This window comes from Apis laboriosa, unplaced genomic scaffold (assembly GCF_014066325.1).
Source record: "Apis laboriosa isolate Shangri-la unplaced genomic scaffold, ASM1406632v1 scaffold16_cov148, whole genome shotgun sequence".
NCBI lineage: Eukaryota > Metazoa > Arthropoda > Insecta > Hymenoptera > Apidae > Apis > Apis laboriosa.
Window position 1 is genome coordinate 4,083,644 of NW_025222129.1, and position 21,564 is coordinate 4,105,207.

A 21,564-nucleotide genomic window follows, 5' to 3' on the forward strand; every position below is an offset into this window, starting at 1 on the left:
TTTTTTGTTCTTTTAAACTGTATTTTTTATTTTATTCATTTTCGGGTATTTGGGGCATCTCTTTTTTTTCTTTTTTTTTTTTTCTTTTTTTTATTTTTGTAATAGCTATTTTACGATCTTCTGTTTTTTTCTTTTTTTTTTTCTAAATATTTGTTTCTCCTGTTTACGTGGATAATTTATCATTATAAAGAAAAAAAGAACAAATAAATTAGTATATTTTTCCTATTATAGTGTCTCGAAATGCGTGAGAATGTGTTCACGGTTACTCTAATCAAACTATAAGTACTTGGTTTTACCTTGTTTCAGGTAGAAAATCAAAACTGAGAGATGTGGCAGTGCCTTGAGCAACCGTTTTATGAAATCAACTCTATTTTCGCCACCTTATTACCCTTCCGCTTCATTATCGTCAACGTCACTACCATTTTTTTTCTTTGAACACATAACAAATCGCTTCTTCTTTGTACGATAATAACATGTTATTTGTTGTTACCATATATATATTTTTCTTTTTTTTGTTTATTTTCTTCTGTTCTGTTTGTAATCCATCTATCCTACTCTAGCCTTGCTCGTGAGATTCATGGTTTGTCGAGCCTATCGCGCATAAACATTAAATACTGCATATATAACATATATAGATTTTAAATAATGTAGCATATCTGTATATCTATTAAGATAGAATTTTTTTTTCTTCATCTCTCTTTTGTTAAACATTTCGATTTTTGTTAAAGAGATATATATATAATATTGTAGCTTGACTTCGAATTTCTTTTCCTCATTTCACTCATTATTCTAATTATATATGCTCTCTTCGATAAATACATGCATATATATACATATTTATATATATACAATATATTTTAGTATATGTATATATATATATATGTGTAATATATATATATATATATTAATCGTGTATATCGTTTTCTTTTTATAACTAATATAATAATCTTTAAATATCGTATTTTTATCTTATATATATATAATATATATATATAATATATATAATATATTCTTTATAAATGCTTAACAATTTAGTAATGTTTAATAATTTACCGAAGAGCATTAATTTACATATGGAGTTTATTTAATTATTTTTTTTTCATCTTTTTTTTTCGTTTCCGTTTCTTTTTCTTTTCATATCGTATCTTTTTAATTTGGGATTTGGGATTGAGATCACAAGAGAATAGAGCAAACATGTTTCAGATATTTGTATCCATTCGCGCTCATGTTTCTATGCAGTTTTCAAAATATATAGGGATCGTCCGTGAATCGGCATACTTTCCATTCTGTTTTTGCCTGCTTTTTCATACGGCTTCGAAATCGAGATGCATCATCTATCTACCTAATCTATATTTTTATCTATCTATTCTAACCTATATATAAACGCGTACGCATCGTTATTAAACGTACGATTAGGACCGAAAGAAGAAGAAAGGGAGGAAAAACGAATCGAGCCTGTTTATACATACGTGTTTCTATGTATGTATATATCGAGAAAACGAGTTCAAAGGCTCAGAGCTTGCATCTGATGGCACGTATCGCTCAGCTGACCTTGATCGCCAGCAGGATGACCTGGATGAGTCCTTGGTGTTCCCGGTGGTGTTATAGGCATTCTTCCAACACCAGGTGGAGCATCTCCAGCTCCTCCCAAACTATCATCCGTCACTTTGTTACCCGTCTGCATAATTCCGTTCACCTTGTACTTGCTTTGTCGTAACATTGTCGTGGTGGTTGGCTGGGAACCGGAATTTGTATACTTCTCCGTCGGTTTTCTGCTTGCAGACAACGCAGGAGCGATGGTGTAACGACGCTGAGTATTCGTCTGCTGTGGCTGCTGATGTTGAGACGGGGCTAAGGATGGCTGATAACGGTTTTGCGCCGGATTGTAGAACTGGACCTGGGAGGTGGGTGGTGACAAAGTTGGAAGGGGTCTTGTCATGGGCGAATATGGTGCTGGTGGTGGGCTCACCGGCTTCTCCGAACTATTATTCTCCGTCCCTTGTATACCCTGCGAAGTACTATTCTCGTTTTCGATATTAGTCGCGTATTTATCATTCGATTGACTATTTGAATTGTTACTTCCCTCGGTTTGTCCGCCAATCACCCCATTGTTCCTATAGCTCGTCGTATTTTTACGGGTAGAATAATTATTCGATTTCGCCGTATTCTCGAAATACTGATCCCCACCAGTGTTATTTTTACGATTATTCGCGTAATCAAAATTCGTTGCCGGGTTGAACATTTTCTGTGAATTCGTGCAATTATACGGCTGTCCACCGGTTGAATTCGATCCGAAAACAGCCGACTTCTGAGTTGAATTATAATTCTCCGATGATTTTTGTGCTACGAAGCAAGCCGGTGAGCCCACGTTCGAACCAGCCGCCTTTTTGTTATACTGCATGGAGAATCGCGAGCTCATTGCCGGCGTCGTATATTTATAACCTCCGTCTAAGTTACTATGTTTGTACGGCTGAGAATTCCCCAAGTTTTGAGCTCGAACGAACGGATTTTGATGCGATAACGCGATCCCGTGATTTTGCGATTTCGAATAATTATTTAGGGTGTTTACGCTGCCGGATTTCGTGTAATCTCTAGAATTGAAGCACTGATTCTTGTTGGTCGAATCAAATAATTGCTGTGATACGGATGGCGGTGTTGGCAACAGACTTGTACCACCGGATGCATTATGAAATGGAGGTGTATGTGTATGAGGAATGTAAACAGCTGCTGGATGATAAACGATCGTCCTACAATGCATCTGATTACCACTGCAATCGTCAGTTTCGTTTAAACACGTTTGGGAACTGTACAAGTTGGCGGTATGTATCGCGATCGGATGATAATTGGTGTAACGACCGGACATGGGAAATTTCACGGGCATTAAGGACACCAAGGGTGTGGCTGACCCTGAAGCAGCCTGTGTTTCACCATGTGCTTGCTCCGAGTGGCTCGATGTCGAACGAGAATCCTGCGATTTATTTTACAGATGGTAGTTTTTCGTGTGTGTTGTTCTTTTCTTAATTAATGAATATATTCGATCGAGTAATATGATATTATGGATACATTTGTACGAGAATGAGAGTTGCATATTAATAATGAAATTTAAAACAACATATTGTTATATCTGTAGTAGTTTCAAAAATAATTTGCATGCGTGTAAAATGAGCCAATATCAATTAATTATATAAAAATATATGATTTCTTTTTTTTCCCGAAAATTAAGTCTTTAAAAATTATCTAATAGAAAAGTAAAACATATTATAATGAATTTAAATATTATTGATCAAACAAATAATTTTTCATTACTGAATTGTTTCCAGATTGAAATTTATTATCTGTAATTCACTAGAAATGTTCACTAGAAAATTCAAAAAATTACAAAGTAATAAAACGTATTCATGGCTATTTTGTACGTTGTGCCCTATCTTATATAAACCTATAATGTTTCAAAATTATAAAGAGTACAGAATACTCCTTATAATTTTGTATTGATAATTTTTTATTACGTTATATATTTCTAAAAAAAGAAAAAAACTTACCTCCTGAGGAGCAGCCTGGCCATCAGATGAAGATGTTTGTTGGCATGTGGCATCAGAAGGGAAAAGTAGTAATTGTTGATCAGTTAATCCCATGGATGCATGTGGTGGTGGAGGCGGATGAGGCCCGGCTGCGAAAGGATAGTAAATATGATCCATCTGAGGAGGCGCAGGACCTGCAGGCACCGGTGGATGATGATGCGGTGGTGGAGCGGCAGGAGGATAAAAATGTGTCGGCGGTGGTGGTGGTAAAGATGGAAGTGGTGGTGGAGGACCCGTCGGTGGACTGGTCGCCCCTGTGCCATTATTACCACTTCCAGAATTACTGTTACCGCCACTTGTATTGTTTTGTGAGTTATTTGTAGGATACAAGTACTGATGAGCTCCGGCGGCAACTGCCCCTGCATAACACTCGTACTACACAAAAAAAAAAATATCACTTATTAGAGTTAATTTTTATTAAAAAAAACATATAGGAATGATTTATCTTTAAGATAACAAATATTATATATTAATTGCATGTGTAATCATTTTGTTTTGAAGAATATATTAACGTCAATATACATGCTATGAAAGAAAAATCTTTGCTATTGAACAAAGAGATTTTCAAATATTAAATATCTTACCTTTATTTTTTTTTTTATTATATTATTATTATTATTTTTTTTTTAATAAAAGGTTATCACATAATGAATATTATACATATTTTTTTATATTATCTGTATACAATATAAAAATGTGATAGAATTCACAACAACAAAAGAAAGAAGTCGAAAGATACATAAATGCACGCTTGAAAATATAAACAATATGAAATCATCAATAATGTTACACTGTGATATACACTCTATATGATTTCATTCAATAATACAATTTTTTTGTGATACAAGCATAATAAATGTGTATTTAATGACTAAACTTATGTTCATTTACGCGTATAACTTATATGTGAAATTATTAATATAAATTATAAATTGTGAAAAAAAGATAAGTGATGCATGCATTGATAGGCCATGCAGAAGTTTGACAAAGTAAACGCACAAAGATAATGCGTTGCATGCTAGTCATTTAGCATAGACCATGTACCTTTAGACCTCAATACTGTATAGCGTCGAGAAGGACGTAAGTAGGCATTTGCTGAGGGTTGGGTAGAAACGCCGGTGGTATGGCTTCTCCCATCAAACCATTTGTCTGTCAAACCGCAACCGATTTACCGTTTAATATAAATACAAGCTATACCCATAGACAATTCATATGATAAAGTGTGAACAAAGGACCCAAGATTAAAAAGGAGTAGTATCAGAGAAAGAAGTCGGCACAATCTTTTATTTGTTTATTATTACTTACCGGCATAGGTGAATATTGATATTGTTGTGGCATATATAGAGATGGAGCAGGACACGGATACATCACAGGTGCAAAAGTTTGATGACCAGCAGCTTGTGGCCCTATTAATTAAGATTGAATAGTTTTATTAGCAGAAATATTTTAATTTAATAAATTAATTCAATTAATTAAAAAATAAATTTAAAAAATAAATTAATTCAATTAATTAAAAAATTATAATTATGTTTATGTTTTTTTGTGAAATTTACCGAATACTCCGGTAGCTTGATAAATAGTTGCTGGATCAGTTGGTGGAGCAATTGGTGTCGTTGGTGTTGGAGCTGTTGTATTGTAAAATGTCATACCATTTTGATATGTCAGTCCCATTCCTGAGCATAAGTAAAAATAATTTTATATAATAAAAAATCTATAAAACTATTAAAATAAATTACATTTATAAAATGTAAAATAAGATATAAATACACTAACCATTTGGATAATAATAAGTACTAGTAGGCACAGAGGGTGGTGATCCAGAACCACCATCCAAAGATCTATTGAAAGGTTGTTTTTTAATTGCAGGTGCTATATTTAATTTTCTTTCCCTTAATACAATGCATTCAGACTACAAACAAAATAATTTAATATTATTATTATTAATAATATTATTATAATTTGATATCTTTGATTAAATTTATATTAAATATATGCATTTATATAAAAAATTTATATATTAAATAATTTATATAAAAAATATGCATTATAAACCTCTTGTTGAAGTCTTTTAGCTTCTTCTTCAGTTTCAAATGTAACAAATCCATAACCTTTGGAGACACCAGCACGATCAGCAATTATTTTTGTAGCCTTTACATTGCCGTAGGAAGAAAAAAGTTGAGCAAGTTCTTCTACACTGGTATTAGCTGAAATGCCGCCTACAAAGATGCGATTTGGAACCAAAGTACCATATTTTGGAGCAGCCATGGTGAGACTTGTTGCTGAGGCAGGGCTAGAGGCTGGACTAGACCCCTCAGTTCCACCCGTGGATGCCGAACTCTAAATAACATGACTAATATTAAAAGAACGCTGCTAATATTTATGTATAATATAAGGATATAGTAAAAAAGGATGAAATAAATATAGAATAACTTAATAAAAATAAAATTATTATATAAGATTTTTATGTCAAATATATTTATATATTTCAAAATTTAAATGATTTATTTTAAAAAAATAATGAAAGACAATGACTATAAAAATATAAAGTTTAAATAAAAATTTTTATATTTTGTCTTAAAAATTAATAAATTTACTTCTTTAATAAAGATACCAAATGATTAATATTGTTTATTAAGGAAAAATATAAACTTGAGGGAATTAAGAATATTGCGATTTCTGTATATATATATATGACATTTAAATATAGATACGAAACTTACTACGCTGTCAGTGATCCGAAAGTTTGCAAACAAAAACAATTCCTCGATCTGCACATTAAGATCAATCTTTTTTTTATAGGATGATAAATAAACATAGGTTATGCTACATTATCCAGGTATGAAAGTATTAGAAAGAAGCACAAAAAAGTTGTCAACGATATGTATCAAAATCGTCATAATGATCGCTTTAATCTAACACTACTTAAAAATATTGACAAGTGAGAACTTTACTTCATTTAATAAGTAAAATTCGCAACAGTAATTATAAATAAACGAAAATATTTGACAAAAAAATCAGTCTATACAATTGCTATCTCATACAATTGTAACATTATATTTGCAAATAAAATGTACTCACGATTCGAAAAACGAATTTGTCAGAGGGTTAGATGAAAATCTTCGTGTAAGAATGCTCACCATCTTCGCGAGAGTCGGGCGTGTAAATGAGCTTTTTGGCCGTGAGGTTGTCCTAGCAGCTTGTAGGTACCCTGGCCTCGCACGAGGTCACCTGGGTGCCCAGGGACTGCCAAGGACCGTTGCAACCACTTCAAAAGGACTTCCAGCCTCCGGCGAAGCTGCTGTTCCTTCTCGCTAAACCTCCAAACACTACAGACACTTTTACAAGATGGCGGTCATACGCGCTGTTTAAGGCGCTAATTTTCTTGATTTTAAATTTCCAATTCGTCAAACACGTCCAGACCTTCAGCCTCGTAGATAAGAACTCAGATGTTTCGGAAGAGAGAAATAAATCTTTAAAATTTCTTACAGTATAATAATAGTCTATATAATGATATTTATCAAATCAATTTATCTTAAATAATACACAATAGATCTTAATTTTCTAAATCACCATTACTCTCATTACGAAAATTTTAATTATATTTAGAAAATTTATTTTTAATATTGTGTTTTAATAATATAAATATCGATTTATATATAGTTATATAATGAAAATTTTAAATTATTAATCATAGATATATGAATATTCATATTTTAATATTAAAATCTATATCTTTTAAATCATCAAGTTTTGAATAAATTTAATTTTATCATAATGGCGGTGATTGATTGCGGTTACTATGGTTTATATAAGTTTTTTTTCTTTGCGAAACTTACCTAATTTTTAATACACAAACATTCGAGGAACTGCTTCTCAATGAGGAACATGATTATCTATGAATTAGTCCTCAATGAATAACCGAATAAAAACACTGAAATTGAAACGAGAAACGAAAACGGAAGAAAAACTAAAATGTGCTTCTTCACAGCATTGTTGACTTCGAAAGACTGAAACATTCGCCGCCGTACTGCTCTTGTCAATATGAAATTTATCATTTTATCAATGTTCTAACAAATTTATTTTTTTCATGCTTATTAATATTATAAATTTATTTAGTAATTTGTGTAATGAATTTTTATTTCAAAATAAACAAGTACTTTTTAAATTAATATATTTAATAATATGTGATAACGCTGCTTTGAATCTAGTAGTATTAGCAATTATACGGATATTTGATGTTCAAATGTTATAAGATAAATAACAAATGATGTTTGAATATACAACCTAAAGAATTTATATTATTCATATCTGCATAGATTTTTTATTCTTTATTCAAAAATTATTTATTTAATATTATAAATTATCATGCTATTTGCTATTTATATAATAAACGCTATAAACTAGAGATACAATTAGATATAATAATAAAAAATAATGTTATGTATTTGTCGTATTATGTAAAAATTTTATTAAACTATAAAATATTTATATATATACAGAAAATGTAGAGTAAATTATTTAAAAAATTTTAATAAATTTTAATTTGTATACATTATTGATACTAGATGATAAATTCATAAAAATAATTAAATATTTCCATTAATAATTTGAAATTACACCTGACGTAAAATTTAAATTCTGAAAATTTAAAAAATTATTCATTATTAAAAATCCTCATTTTCTGCTATTGCAATTTTTTTTTAAATTTTTATTATATAGTAATAACATTTATAAATAAATAATTTAATAAATAAATAGTAAGTAATTAATATTATGAAAAATAAGTATTATTTATTATTTATATCGGGATTTATTATTAACTTACATGTTTTCTATGCATGGCAAGACAAAAAGTGCAAACTTGCTGTCTTGTTTGTGAATCAGCCCAATGATTTGTTTCATAAACACCATTAGTACCCTCAACACGTAAGCAGGGTTGATCTATAGGGCCGGCAACAAGAATAGCACCCAAATGACTGATGTAACTGCTTGCTAATCTCAATGTTTCTATTTTCGATAATTTTCTATCCATAGGTTCCGTTGGTATTAAAGTTCTCAAGGCACTGAAAGCCGTATTCACACTGCACAGCGAAGATTGGATTTCTTGAATTTCACGTTTGAATTCCTTACCCTTCTTAAGAGTATTTGTGAATTTTGCATTATTGAATGTTCTCCTGAACCAAAAGACGAATATCTCGTTTACACACTGGTCAAAGCATTTAGAGGTTTTTATTTGACAATTATACAATAATACCTTAATATAATAATACTCAAATTATTGGATAATTATACCTCTAATTACTTTGAATAATATATCATTGTAATTCAACTTTTATATTCTGTATCTTTCAGATATAATATTTTATATAAATATAAATACAAATACATAGTTAAGTATTATTTTATTACCATTGTCATATTAAAAAATAAATTTTCAATTTTTTATAGGAAAAATAAAAATTATTTAATAATAATTTTCACCTATGAGTACGATCCCTCTCACGTGCATTAGCTTGATAACGTTGTTTTGATGATTCTTCTCTCTTTCGTGCAGTCATAATGCACTATACCGCTACTAGTTAATCGTTACACAACTACACTTAACTCAAAAAAGACATCCGACTATATCGGTGGCTCATTTTATAAGCGACTGAGTTGTCGTGTCTTCCTTAGTTTTCTTCAGAATTCCCTCTTTTTCAATGTGTTGCCTTTAACTCCCACCCTATCCCTTCCCGTTATATGAATACACATGTGAAATACACGTGTATTCGATTAGGGGCGAATGAACCACTTGTATAAAACTTTGCTAGGAAAAACAGAATGCATTAATAACAATAATAATTACCTGAAATATATATAATAAAATAAAACTAATAAAACATATATACTTATATATTATTTTTTTATATATAATGAAAAATAATTTTTAATTTTGAATTTTTCAATATACAATAATAATAAAATTCCTTTTATAGATAATAGTAATCTTACTCATTTCTTTATAGGAACTAAATAAAAATACATAATAAAATTAAAAAATAAAATAAATTGTCTGCTAATAAAAAAAAAATATAAAAAATATTATTGAGAAACTATCTAATACTGACAATGATTCTATATATGTATATAATATGCAAATTATTTAAATTTATTAGTTTAAAGTTTTCATTAAATATATATCTTGGCAATTATTCTTTCAAATATTCACTAAACAATTTGCACTTTCGTACATAATAGGAAATAGTTCTTAAATGGTAATATAACACTCATTTCCTTTTACAACCACAAATGTATCAATATACATAGATATGATGATTCCTACGTAAAATGGTCAGAGGCTGGGTTTCACATTACGGTCAATAAAAACCGACAACCGGTAGAATGAGCAAGAAAAACAAATACCATGTGTAAAACTAATTAGTCTAGTCTCATGTTAGCATCTGACTGATTTATAACTGTCTTTTTTATAAGTTCATTTAATGCAATAGTATAGGATATAAGTTACTATACACGAAAAAATAGTCTTTTATAAGACAGGCATTTATTTCTGTTCAGGGAATCCAGTGACAGGCAAACTGGTAATAAGAAATTATACAATGATTTAATCTTTTGATTACATAAAATTCTCATTTAACATATTCTTTTCCTATTTCTTTGATAACAGATTAATGAAAAAAGAAAAAAAGGAAACGTCTGCTTGAGATTATGTTATATCAACAGAAATGTATAATTTCATCACCAATATTTGTATGACATAGGAGAAATATATTACAATTTCTTAAGTGCAAGCAAATAAAAACATACATTTATCATTCAATATTTGCACAATATTTTTCATTCTAAAAATCATTTCGAACAATCTTTACGATTAAAAAAAATATGATAAAACTGGACGTTCCTATGAAATATTTTAGTTAAATAACTAGATTACACTGAATTAATATATATATAGCAGAAAATTTACATGTTCGAATGGTCGTCAGAATAAAAGATCATTTCTTTTAGTATTTACTTTTCTTTTTCACTGAAAAATTTTCACGCATTAATTTCCAGTGCCTGCACCCAGAATATTTCTGTAAACTCCACGGAGCGCACGACCATGGAAGATTATGCGATTGTGTTTCTCTATAAATTTTTTTTAACTTTGGTCACTTCATTACAAAGTTTGTTTTTTTTTTTTAATATTTTTTTTATATTTTGTTTTTAATTATTAATCAGCCGCTCGATCGAACTAGTATCAAACGCTCGTGGTCTCCGGAGTAAAATCTTAAAAGGATACATATAGAAAATATACAAATTGTGACACAGAAAATATACAAATTTCTGACACAGAAATTACAATAATTATTTAAAACTTAAGTTATATCTTATGGTACGCTAAAACACGGAAAGTCTGTGAAAATTGTTCATGAATCATTCATGAAACACAGACAGTTAAACATTTTCGGGAAGCTATTCTAAAGATTATAAAATTATTATCCGTCTCGAAGACACGATTTGTATTCGTCAGTATATAATCGAGTATGTGTGTATATGAAAAACAAACAAAGAACAATTTACTTTCCTGTGCATAAGCATGGAAGGGTGAAGAAAAAAAGGAGGAACACGGTGAACCACTTTTTTTTCTGAACACTTTGGCATTATCACCGCTGTCAAAAATGAAATCAAACGGAAATAAATCTCGTTTGAGCATATGATAATATCTTGGATTCAATAATATATATAATATATATATAGAGATTTCAAACAAATTTACACGTCAAGCAGTCACTATATATATATATATAAACTTTAATCCTCTATGTGGTGCTAGATCAATCTAGCACTATATTTTAAATCGTGTCATATTTACACTAAAAAGTTACGCATTGTAACAATTTTTATGTTTTTATTCTCATTAATTACTTAACATTAAAGGAAAACCATAAAAATAATTTTTGATCCTAAATGTAAGGTCAATGATCTTGAGCAGATCTCCTTTGTTTACTTTTTTTTTTTTATCTTTGCACCTTTCTTTTTTTTCTTTTTATTCTTTTTTTTTTTTTTAACACAATGTTCCTTTCATTAGGATCATCGTATGAAACTCGTTAATTATTTATAACGAGGACCGTCTCATCCCTAATTATGAAGGATAATTATTAAAATATATAAATACAATTACATTTAAGGACGTGATCCACGTGCAGCTTCTTCCAGTGCGCGAACTTTAAGCTCGCGCTCACGCTGTTGTCTAAAAAACACCCTTTGTTAGTCCAATACACTGGTCGTCTAAATCAAGCATACATATTGTAAGCTTTGTATGGATTTCAAAGGACGAACCTTAGATATTCCTCGTGGTGTGCAACAAGTGAAGCATGAGGAGGGAATCGATCGCGTTCCATCATGAGATGACGTTGTAATTGCTCGTGATGCGCTGCCATATCCGCGTACGGTCTTGCAAGAAGTTCCGCGGGATGAAGAGCCAGTGCTGGGTCACGGGGCATTAAGCCTGGTCGAGGATAATTTGCACCAGCTGCCGCTATACACATATAAAACATTAGTAAATTGTAAAAGATGATTGTGTTATTGCCTCCATAAGATAAATAAAGCTTTGAGAAATTTATGAATAGAGAGACATGCATGATAAAGCGTGAAATTTTGTTTCATGATATTTGTTTTTATAGCTGTCGCAACTTTCTTCTTCTTTTTTTGTTTGTCTAAAATTAATTAGATATCATAGACTATGACTAGACTAAATTATGAAATTATCTTATTATTATATACTTCTGCGCATAATTCTTACAATAAGATTGAAATTATAAATTAAAATGATATCTTTTATTTTATTTTTTAAACACTAATCAAATTTTATACTTGCATAATTAGATTTTACTCTTAAATAATTAATTTTAGACAAATTTATATAATAAAATTAACATTCTATAATAAAATTGTATAATAATAAAAATATAAAGATGTTATGTTATTTTAAAATTGATGAATTATACAAGTAATAGGCAATATTTAAGAGAATCATCAAACGGATAATATATGAAAATATTTGTGTATTACAAACACATTGTATCTTTTCCATTTACACTAGTACACACACACACACGCACGCAATCATTGCAATTTATTTAAAGTAATTTACGCTATTAAAAACTCATAGAATTTTTACTGATGAATCGTACCTTCACCCAGAAGCTGCATTCGATGATCGAAAAGCTCTGGTACCAAGTTAATAATATGGTATAGCGAGAAAAGCGACAGAAAAATGCAAAAAAAACTTTTGCCGCAGAGAAAAATTTGTTTATTTATTTTTTTTTTTTTGTAAAAAAAGATAAGCTGTTGGCAATAGTTAGGATGCTTTCCATTTAAAGTGACCGACATTAAATTGATTAAGCACGTATAGTACGCTTATACGCAATCGATCGCTTTACCGATCACGGACTTATTATTTAAAAAAAAAAAAAATTTCTCAAAAAGTATATAAAACTAAAAAAAATATAAATTTATTTCTCAGAAAATATATAAATCTAATTTTATAATCTAATATTTATGAAAAATATGAAAAATATTTATGAGATACAATTAATAAAGTATATAAATAAATAAATTAAATTATGATTGTGGGATTTTTTAATAAATATTTTTTAAACTATAAAAAATATTTTATCCGATTTAAAAATTATCAAAATATTTAATATTTACGTATTATTAAAAATAAAATTGTGATATATTTTTACAAAAATAATCTTTTTTAATCTTAAAATATAAAAATAGTCGGTGAAAGGAGTGATCATCGTGCGAAAGCGTACTCAACATCCTAATTTGTAGGACCTACCAGGCAGGGGGAATCCAGCTGCAGCCGCAGCCGCTTCCTGCTGTTGCTGAGCCTGTTGCTGGGCCTGCTGCTGTCCCGGATGTAAGTGTAAGTGCGTATGCGCATGCGTATGCGCGTGAGTGTGAGCATGATACTCGGGCGAAATGCCAGCCATCTGCAACCGGACCATCGGGTCAGCAGCTAGAGCCAGTCGCTCGTCCAGCTGGCCGTGGTGATGAGCCGCCACGGGATGGCCAGCCCCTGCACCCGCTGGCCCCCCGCCGGCTGCAGTCGGTATCCCTAAACCCGACAGCGCCTCGATCAAACATACTGTCTCAATCGTACTCTTAATTCTAACCAACTAGTAATAGTTCTTTCTACAAACGATTTCTTATTTTTGTTTTTTTATTTTTTTGCGGCACTCTTCTGTCAGATTTTTAATGTTCTTTAATTAATAACTACGTCTTAATTTTGTTTGATTATTTGATTACGATAAAAATATCAAGGCAACTAACATTCAAAAATAATTATTATCTCGCTTTATCTTTAAATCAACATTGTCCATTAATAAATTAGATAATTTGTATATTTTATTTCATTTGAAGAAAGAATAATCTTTTCATGAAATCAAAAAAAAAAATTCTGGAATTTTAACTTGGACAATATTGATCTAGATCCTAAATTTCATCGTATCTCAATGAAATAATTATAATCGCTGTTCAAAATTTTCGGATGCAAACTGTATTCTTTTTGTTTTAATTTTCTGTCAATATTGAAATTGATTATCTATAATTTTGAAAAAAACACAGTTTACATCTGAAATATTAATCAACAATCAGGGTCATGAAAGCCTAAAAATCATTCATTCATAGTTAATTTTGTGTTCAATGCAATATGCGAGAAGAAAGATACGCATTTTTAAAGAAATGATAGGCCTGATATTAAGTAGAAAATAATGTTACCTAATCTTTCTAAACGTTCTCTTTCCAATTGACTTGGTCCTGGTGGTGCACCGTAAAGACCGAATTGATGTAAAGCTTGAGGAGGACCTGAAGGTCCAGGTGCAAGTCCTGCAGCTGCATAACGTCGATGTATCTCTAGCCAATGTGGATCCACTGGAGCTGGCATTGGTCTAGGTGTTCCTTTCAAGAGTTCCTCTTTTAATCGATCGTTTAATTCTCGTTCGCGTAATTCTCTGATTTCTCGTTCTCTTTTTTCACGTTCCAAATGTTCCAATTCCAAGCGTTCACGAGCCGCAGGACTGTACATGTAATGTAACATTGGATCTGGCGGTGCAGGATGTCTAGCAGGGGAAAATGCAGCATGTGGTCGAGCATACTCGGATAATTGTCTCAAAGCAGGTGTATCCGCGTAGGATCCTGGTCTTGCGGCATATCTGTCATAAGGAGATACGACAGGCTCAAGAGGTCCTCGACTAGGCGGTTTACATGTTTCTGGTTGTTTCTCTGGTGTAGTCATTTTTCTAGCTTGTTGCGCTGCAGCTCTATCACGTTCTTCCCTTTCTCTTTCTGCTTGCTTTCTTGATCTTTCCTCTCGTTTTCTTGCTAATTTCGAATCCGGAACAGGTTTGAACATTAGATCAGTTCTAGTACAAGAATTATTTTCGCCTCGATTCCAATGTCGTAGAAAAATTGCAGATTGTGATCTATGACATTCTGAATCCTCGATTCGAGGTTCTGGAGATGGACCTCGAGGACTTGGTGGTTCTTCTTGTTCCTGTTCTACTAAATCAGGTTCTATTTTTGGTTCTGGTACAACTGGAGCTTGAGATTGCGGCGGTCTATGATGATGATGGGCCGAACTACTAGATGTCAAACATGTAGCTGAAACTAGTGACGGCTTGCGTTGAGTATTATGTGAACTATGCGATGAAGAGTGACTATGAGAACTATGAGAAGAGATAGTCAACAATTTGTCATGATGCAATGCTGTTGCTTGATGCATAGTAGAAGAGTGATGATGCGTGGCTATAAGATTTTCTCCTTCTTCTCTCGTCGTTACACTAGAACTCGTACTCGAATGATGTGCCGTCATCATTGTTGTACTTTCTTGATTTCTTTGCGGGGACGGAGGTGGAATTGCATGCGGAACTGGACCGTATGGATAGGGCGGGAATGAAGGATAAGCTCCAACTGGAGCATAACCTGGATAAGCGTGAGGATGATATGGATGCATGGCAGTAAATAACGAATGATGCATTAAAGGATGATGTGGATGAAATGGATGAGCCATATGAGGGCTTGGTTGTTGAGCTGGATGCATCACAGGCTGAGGTATAGATGTAGGTGGTGGTGGAAGAGTTGGAGTTGGAGATGCTGCTACAGATTGTATTTGAGGTACAGATTGACTGCTAGATATGGAGTGCTTGCTAGGTGTCGGCGGTTTACTAGAACTATCTGGATCTTTTTTAATATTATCTAAACTTGGGCCTGGAAATCCAGATTGAAAACCAGGAACTTTAACTTCTTTCAAACTTTGAAGTGGATCTGGTTCAGGAGGAATGATCTCTTGTTTGATTTTCAAATTTTGCGGTTCCATCGGTGGTGTACCAGCTAAATTATACATTGAAGATGGTTTTTCTATTGATAACATTCCACTTGGCTGAATAGGTTGAAATAAATTATTCGACTCGTTTCTCTCAGGTTCGTTATTTTCTGATCTCTCTGGTATTCTTTCGGATATTCTTTCAGATATCCTACTATCTCTAATTCGTTCCGAAGATAATCTATCATCAGAAATTCTTTCGGACATCCTATTTTCCGAAGACATCACGGTTAAACCAAGTGGTTGCGGTGAACTTGGCATTTGAGGCATTTGAGTCATGTTCGTTGGTATACTTTGTGAAATATTGAGATTCAATGGTGGTCCCGGTATGCTTTGAGGCATATTTTGCGTATTTGATAAATTTTCACCATGTGTTCGAAGATTTTGTGTTGGTCCCATATTTTGCGCATTTGACATATTTTGTGGTATATTCGATGGCATTTGCATACTTTGTGATAAGTTTTGCGGTACATTTTGAACAGGGGGAACATTGGACGTGTACTGCATATTGAGTGGCAGTCCTTGGTGCGTCGGAGACATAATCTGCGAATTCTGTATACTTTGTGAACTAGTCGAAGTACAAATACCACTATTTTGAATTGATTGTGACAAATTACGTGGCATATTTTGACTCATATCGTTTATATTCAATGACTGTGATGTAGTTAAATTCAGCTGTTGTTCGGGTTCTTTCATATCTTCATTAGATGGAGACATGGCTGGTTCTATTGGCATAGGTTCCAATTTTAATGGCTGATTCATAGCTAAAGGAACATCTTCTATTTGATCTTTCGTTTCTATTGGTTCTTCTAATAACGGTTTCTTTTCTAAAGTATGAATAACAGGAACAGAAATTGGTAAAGTCTGTATAGGCGTTGGTACGGGTGTAGAAACTGGCGTTGGTTCGGAAGGTTCTTCCGGTGTAGTTACTGCCGGACTAACAGGTTCTTCAGTTGGCACTGTAACCGGAGTAGGTTGATTTTCATTTGTATCACCTTCTCCTTCTCTCTCAGGCTCATCCATGAGAGAGTTACTATCAGTTGTGAGAGACTCTGAGGGACTCTCAGGACGTTCACCAGGACGTTTCCGTTTCTGAGACTCTTTGTCTTCATCCACGTCATCCGTCTGTGGTCGTTTTTGACCCTTTTTTGGTGTTTCTGATTTATTAGATTTTTTCTTATTCTTGTCTGGTGTTTGTTGTTGTTGTTGTTGTTGTTGTTTTTCTTGATCAGGAGTATCCGTTCCACCTGTACGTCGTGGTCTTGCAGGTCTAGGCGTTTCCTTAGCCTTATTTCTTGTACGCATTCTCCCTGGGCTATCTGGTGATTCCGCAGGCACAGGGCGGAACAGATACGGAGGTGCAGGCGGTAATTCTCCAGTCTTTTTCAAATGTGTCCTGCATTCCGTACAGAGCAATAACCTATCCTTACCAGCTATTTGATATTCCTTTGAATTAGTTGAGAAACAATGTTGACAAGAATGTATCGCTCCGTTAGTGTTTGTATCTCTAGAATCACTATCCTCTTCCGAATTATCGTCCTCTGTCACAGAACTAATTTCCCCACCAGGATTATTGCTCGCAGGTGTTCCAACAGGTACAGTTTCCGGTTCTGAAACAGGTTCTTTCTGATTGACACTAGCTGGTGGAGTATCTTTGGGCGGAGTTGGAACTTCTTCTTTGGGAGTACCAGCGCGCGAATTACGCGTATTACGAATTCTCCTAAGTGAACCTTGTCGTCTTCTTCGATGAGGTCGATTATTATTCGCTCCTGGTGTTTTCTTCCATAAATAGTAGAATTCAACCAATTCCGGCTAAAAATAAAGAAAAAGAGATTTTTCTATTTATTCTTCTAATTCTTTTTTACTTTCACATAGATTTGTTACCGTGTCTTTATGAGGTAAGAGATCTTTTCTGATCCTTGAGAAATTTTTTCCAAATTGTCGAAGTCCTTTAACGAAACGTTTCTACGAAATAGATTAATAATCTATTAATTGTAAGTCTGACCTTTCTTTTTCCAGTTATAAAATGACACCATATATTTATGATAATGAAGCTCAATCAATCTTCCGCTTTAATTGCGTCTACTTACAGTTTCCTCCTCGGACCATTTTTTATCGATGCCTTTAGGTACGGGACATTTAACCAAAGCTTGCAATGCTCTTCCTGGATCATAGCCAGAATCGTGCAAGATATCCAGAGCATTGATAGTCGTGTCGTCACGTGAAGCAGCCACACAACCGTCATCCGGGGATCCTCCATCACACATACCAGCAAATGCAGCCATAGATCGAGCTGCCCTTAAGTACATCAGAAGATCCCCGTCTAATGCCATAGCTGGAATCCATCTTAGCTCTTCTCGTTCTTTAGAAAACTCTGGATCAGGAAGCAGCTCTCCAGGAGGTATACCCGGCCGATACTCAGGCAAACGAGCCTGACAAGAAACCAATTCCTGTACCCAAAATTCGGGATTGTGCGTGGTTAGCACCAATGCCAAAGCGAGTTAGTTGTACGCACCTATACTCCGGCTTGCTTTTCGAAACTACACGAGCCAGTATAATTTTTTTCCATTTTGTTCCGTTTGTTACAATACTAGTACCAGAAGTAGCATGAGTACTTTTATATTTATGTATAAATATGATCATAAATATATGTATATATATATAATATAAACATGAAAATATAAAATAAGAAAAGTTCAAAATAATGTATGATTATTATACATATATTAAAACTTATAATAATTTGATAACAATTAATTATATTCATATGTATACAAATGAAAGCTAGAAGTTAATCTGCACACGAACAAAAAGCACATTTACGAAATTTTTTTAATAAATAAAAAAATAAACATAAATAAAAAAAATGAATGAAAAACAGCAAATGAATGAAAAACAATTATTTCACAAACGAATATAATATGACGTTCACAAAAAAAGATGAGAACAAAATATAATAAAATATAGATTATTTTAAATATTCTAAATACTTCTCCACAAATTTCCTAACATTAATATTTCATAGATGGTTCAAGTAACCAATGGGTTATTACATAATAGTAAAATATTTTTAATTTCACCGTGACTGAAAACCACTGTAAATATATAAAACTAATATCTTACACTTACATAATAATATCCTATAAGTTATTGTTAGAATGCTTCATCATAATAACTTTCATCATATTTAGGGTCTTCCAGCAACAGTAGCAATCAGAGGGATAGTATTTGTGATGTGATCTGAGTGTTGTGGTTGTACTGTTAAGCAAGTAAAAAATTATCATTATTGTGACTTAAAGAATAACTATCATTGTTATTTGAACCATCGGCATACAACAAACCTGTATGTGGAATAGGTAGGTATTTGTGCCATTTACTGTTCAATATTAATTTTTTTTAAATATATATAAATACAAAATAAATTAAATATAAGTTTCTAAAAATTTTTTACTATAAGTATGGATTTCAAGCATTAAGAAAATATTAATATTTCAATTATTATAAATTTTTGAACTAGTACACACACCATGCACTTTTTTAACAATTCTTATTAAAAAGTAAAAAAAATTGAAAATAATATAATTAACTGAAAATAATAATATATTGAATAACATTGCAAATTAATATCTTAATAAAAATTAATTCAATATATTTTTTATTTTTTTCATAAATTAATTTGATTATTCATAATATATATATATATATATTGATAATTAATATAGATTTTATAATTTATTTTAAAAATAAAATTTCAATATATTAAACAAATATTTCTCAGTAAATAATTAAGCTTAAAAATTAATTGTTTAACTTATTTAATTCACATATAATACATAGTACAAATACATAGATATTATTACTAATAATACAGTTCCGAACATCTTATATAGTTTTATACTCAGTTATTTAAAATTATAATTACTTTAACAAATTTGAAATAATACACATACCTAACAAATAACCTAAATACTGTCCTAATTTTAGTTACATACAAGGGAAAAATGAAATACATAAATGAGGAGCAATTACCATTGAATATATAGGTATTGTGAAAAAAATGATGTCACAATTACCTGGTGCTTCAATGATGAACTCTGCCTTATCTATACATTCAAAATACATATTTCAGGAGAACAAGCCTTGAGTTAGGTACATTGTGCAATATAGCTAAGTAGCAAAAAAGGTTTTCAAGGTATATGGCAAACCTGGTGCGAAGGGCCAACCCGAATCTCGCCCTGGGTGCCGGCAGACATCTCCTCCTCCTCCGAAGCTCCACCGTCTTTCTCCAGTGTTTCAAGTGGCTTCTATCTTGGATTTTCAGTAAATTCCTATCATCCACCCCCTGAACTATATATATATTCATTCTATCAGTATATTTATAATAACTGTTTAAGAAAAAATACTGCTAACATGCTTCTTTTTTTATTAATGACCCTTTTTTTTTACTATGATGTCAGTTATTATGACATTATATTTTATTTATTTTCTAATATATAATCTTTCCTATTCAAATAATATTTAATTTCTATAAATAATACCTTTAATATTAAAATAAATTTTTATAATAATATACAATCACTTTCTTTTGAAGCACCTTGTTTTATATACCTTCAGCTTTACATATCCCTACATGGCTTTATTTTTATAACTAAAATTAAAATATTTCTAAATTGTGAACTATAGAATATAAATATGGAAAGTATCCTATAAAAGGAATAAAACATTAAATATTTATTATATTTATTATAATAAATATAACTTGTGTCATCAATACCTCAATAACTTAATTTCACAATATAAATAAAATTAATGAAAATATATATGAACAAAATCCTGAAAAAATCAATTGTTTTATTTATATAATTACTAAAAAAAAATTATATGTATGAATTCTTACAATTTCATAATTTATAAAGGAAACTAAATCCTCTTTTAACAACCCATCTTAACAATTTAGCAATTACATATATCTACTTTCTTCAAGTGGTCTTGAGTCACGGTGAAAGCGGTAGTCAATATTTAAATAAGTTTTATGGATTAAAACGATTTATCATTATCCTAACGCAATTAAAGCGTATCAAAGAGCGATGGACATCATAAAATTTTTCATTGACTCATCGATGTGCAATGTGAAGATACAGAAAAAAAATAGCTATTTACACAATTTCGTCATGTATGCAGAAAATATGAAAAGAAAGATATACCTATGAGATTGTGAACGATAAGTTAATTATTGAATCGTTTTGATGGATCGCAAATTATTTACTAGGATTTTTCGTCACATCGCACCTTGTCTTGGCGGAATTCTGGGGAGTCGTTAAAATAAAGTGGAAAGCCATAAAATTTCAAGGCAAACTCACCCGTGATAAATGTTTCAACGTTGTGCTCGCATTGTTCCTCCAAACGCGACTTGTTTTCACACGTACGCGTTATATACAAGCTCAATTATATTAATAGACAACTTATAGAAATTAAACAATTCACTACGAATTAATCATTGATTACTACAGAATATCTTACACAAATCAGTAGCCACAACACCCAAACGCAGCCATCTTGTACTGCGTTTTGTTTCGTTTTTCTTCTGTAGGGGTGCGTTCCGATTCCGTGCATTCC

General features: G+C 31.7%; 3 protein-coding genes across 16 annotated transcripts; all 3 read right to left on the reverse strand.

Moving 5' to 3' along the window:
* Positions 1 to 1,033: 1,033 nt before the first annotated feature.
* Positions 1,034 to 6,934, reverse strand: LOC122711010 (atrophin-1-like). 4 transcript variants are annotated; one of them, XM_043929352.1, is made up of 7 exons: positions 6,716 to 6,934; positions 5,631 to 5,915; positions 5,352 to 5,487; positions 5,132 to 5,251; positions 4,884 to 4,984; positions 3,540 to 3,953; positions 1,034 to 2,968 (listed from the first exon to the last, which is right to left on the reverse strand). In XM_043929352.1, the coding sequence occupies exons 1-7, from the start codon at positions 6,716 to 6,718 to the stop codon at positions 1,505 to 1,507; spliced, it is 2,523 nt and encodes an 840-aa protein (XP_043785287.1). In that variant the 5' UTR covers positions 6,719 to 6,934; the 3' UTR covers positions 1,034 to 1,504. The 4 variants fall into 4 exon arrangements, with proteins under 4 accessions (XP_043785287.1, XP_043785290.1, XP_043785288.1 ...); XM_043929355.1 differs by having other exon boundaries at positions 5,631 to 5,928; XM_043929353.1 differs by having other exon boundaries at positions 6,657 to 6,934.
* A 1,236-nt stretch (positions 6,935 to 8,170) lies between these two features.
* On the reverse strand, positions 8,171 to 9,343 carry LOC122711226 (transcription factor 15-like). The gene is made up of 3 exons (XM_043929794.1): positions 9,060 to 9,343; positions 8,404 to 8,752; positions 8,171 to 8,216 (listed from the first exon to the last, which is right to left on the reverse strand). Exons 1-3 carry the CDS (start codon positions 9,134 to 9,136, stop codon positions 8,178 to 8,180), a joined length of 465 nt encoding a protein of 154 aa, XP_043785729.1. The 5' UTR covers positions 9,137 to 9,343; the 3' UTR covers positions 8,171 to 8,177.
* A 307-nt stretch (positions 9,344 to 9,650) lies between these two features.
* Positions 9,651 to 21,504, reverse strand: LOC122711069 (arginine-glutamic acid dipeptide repeats protein). 11 transcript variants are annotated; one of them, XM_043929475.1, is made up of 9 exons: positions 20,154 to 20,291; positions 19,078 to 19,206; positions 18,464 to 18,538; positions 18,039 to 18,380; positions 17,833 to 17,913; positions 14,346 to 17,760; positions 13,405 to 13,683; positions 11,898 to 12,096; positions 9,651 to 11,808 (listed from the first exon to the last, which is right to left on the reverse strand). In XM_043929475.1, exons 4-9 carry the CDS (start codon positions 18,279 to 18,281, stop codon positions 11,742 to 11,744), a joined length of 4,284 nt encoding a protein of 1,427 aa, XP_043785410.1. In that variant the 5' UTR covers positions 18,282 to 18,380; positions 18,464 to 18,538; positions 19,078 to 19,206; positions 20,154 to 20,291; the 3' UTR covers positions 9,651 to 11,741. The 11 variants fall into 11 exon arrangements, with proteins under 11 accessions (XP_043785410.1, XP_043785409.1, XP_043785411.1 ...); XM_043929474.1 differs by lacking the exons at positions 19,078 to 19,206; positions 20,154 to 20,291 and adding an exon at positions 21,309 to 21,503; XM_043929476.1 differs by lacking the exons at positions 19,078 to 19,206; positions 20,154 to 20,291 and adding an exon at positions 21,309 to 21,503 and having other exon boundaries at positions 18,039 to 18,398.
* Positions 21,505 to 21,564: the final 60 nt, after the last annotated feature.

Bases quoted from the DNA above. Each gene is read 5' to 3' on its own strand.
- LOC122711010 (XM_043929352.1), bottom strand. The intron at 4,985-5,131 runs GTAAATTTCACA...CTTAATTAATAG, and splicing joins TCAAGCTACCGGAGTATTCG to GGCCACAAGCTGCTGGTCAT. The intron at 2,969-3,539 runs GTAAGTTTTTTT...AATAAATCGCAG, and splicing joins GCCAGGCTGCTCCTCAGGAG to GATTCTCGTTCGACATCGAG.
- LOC122711226 (XM_043929794.1), bottom strand. From the start codon at position 9,136: ATGACTGCACGAAAGAGAGAAGAATCATCAAAACAACGTTATCAAGCT. The intron at 8,753-9,059 runs GTGAAAATTATT...CTTTTGGTTCAG, and splicing joins GAGAGGGATCGTACTCATAG to GAGAACATTCAATAATGCAA. The intron at 8,217-8,403 runs GTAAGTTAATAA...TTAAATTTTCAG, and splicing joins TTGCCATGCATAGAAAACAT to AATTTAAATTTTACGTCAGG.
- LOC122711069 (XM_043929471.1), bottom strand. From the start codon at position 20,201: ATGTCTGCCGGCACCCAGGGCGAGATTCGGGTTGGCCCTTCGCACCAG. The intron at 18,399-20,153 runs GTTTGCCATATA...TTTTGGGTACAG, and splicing joins GGGTTGGCCCTTCGCACCAG to GAATTGGTTTCTTGTCAGGC. The intron at 17,761-17,832 runs GTAACAAATCTA...CTTTATTTTTAG, and splicing joins TCTTACCTCATAAAGACACG to CCGGAATTGGTTGAATTCTA.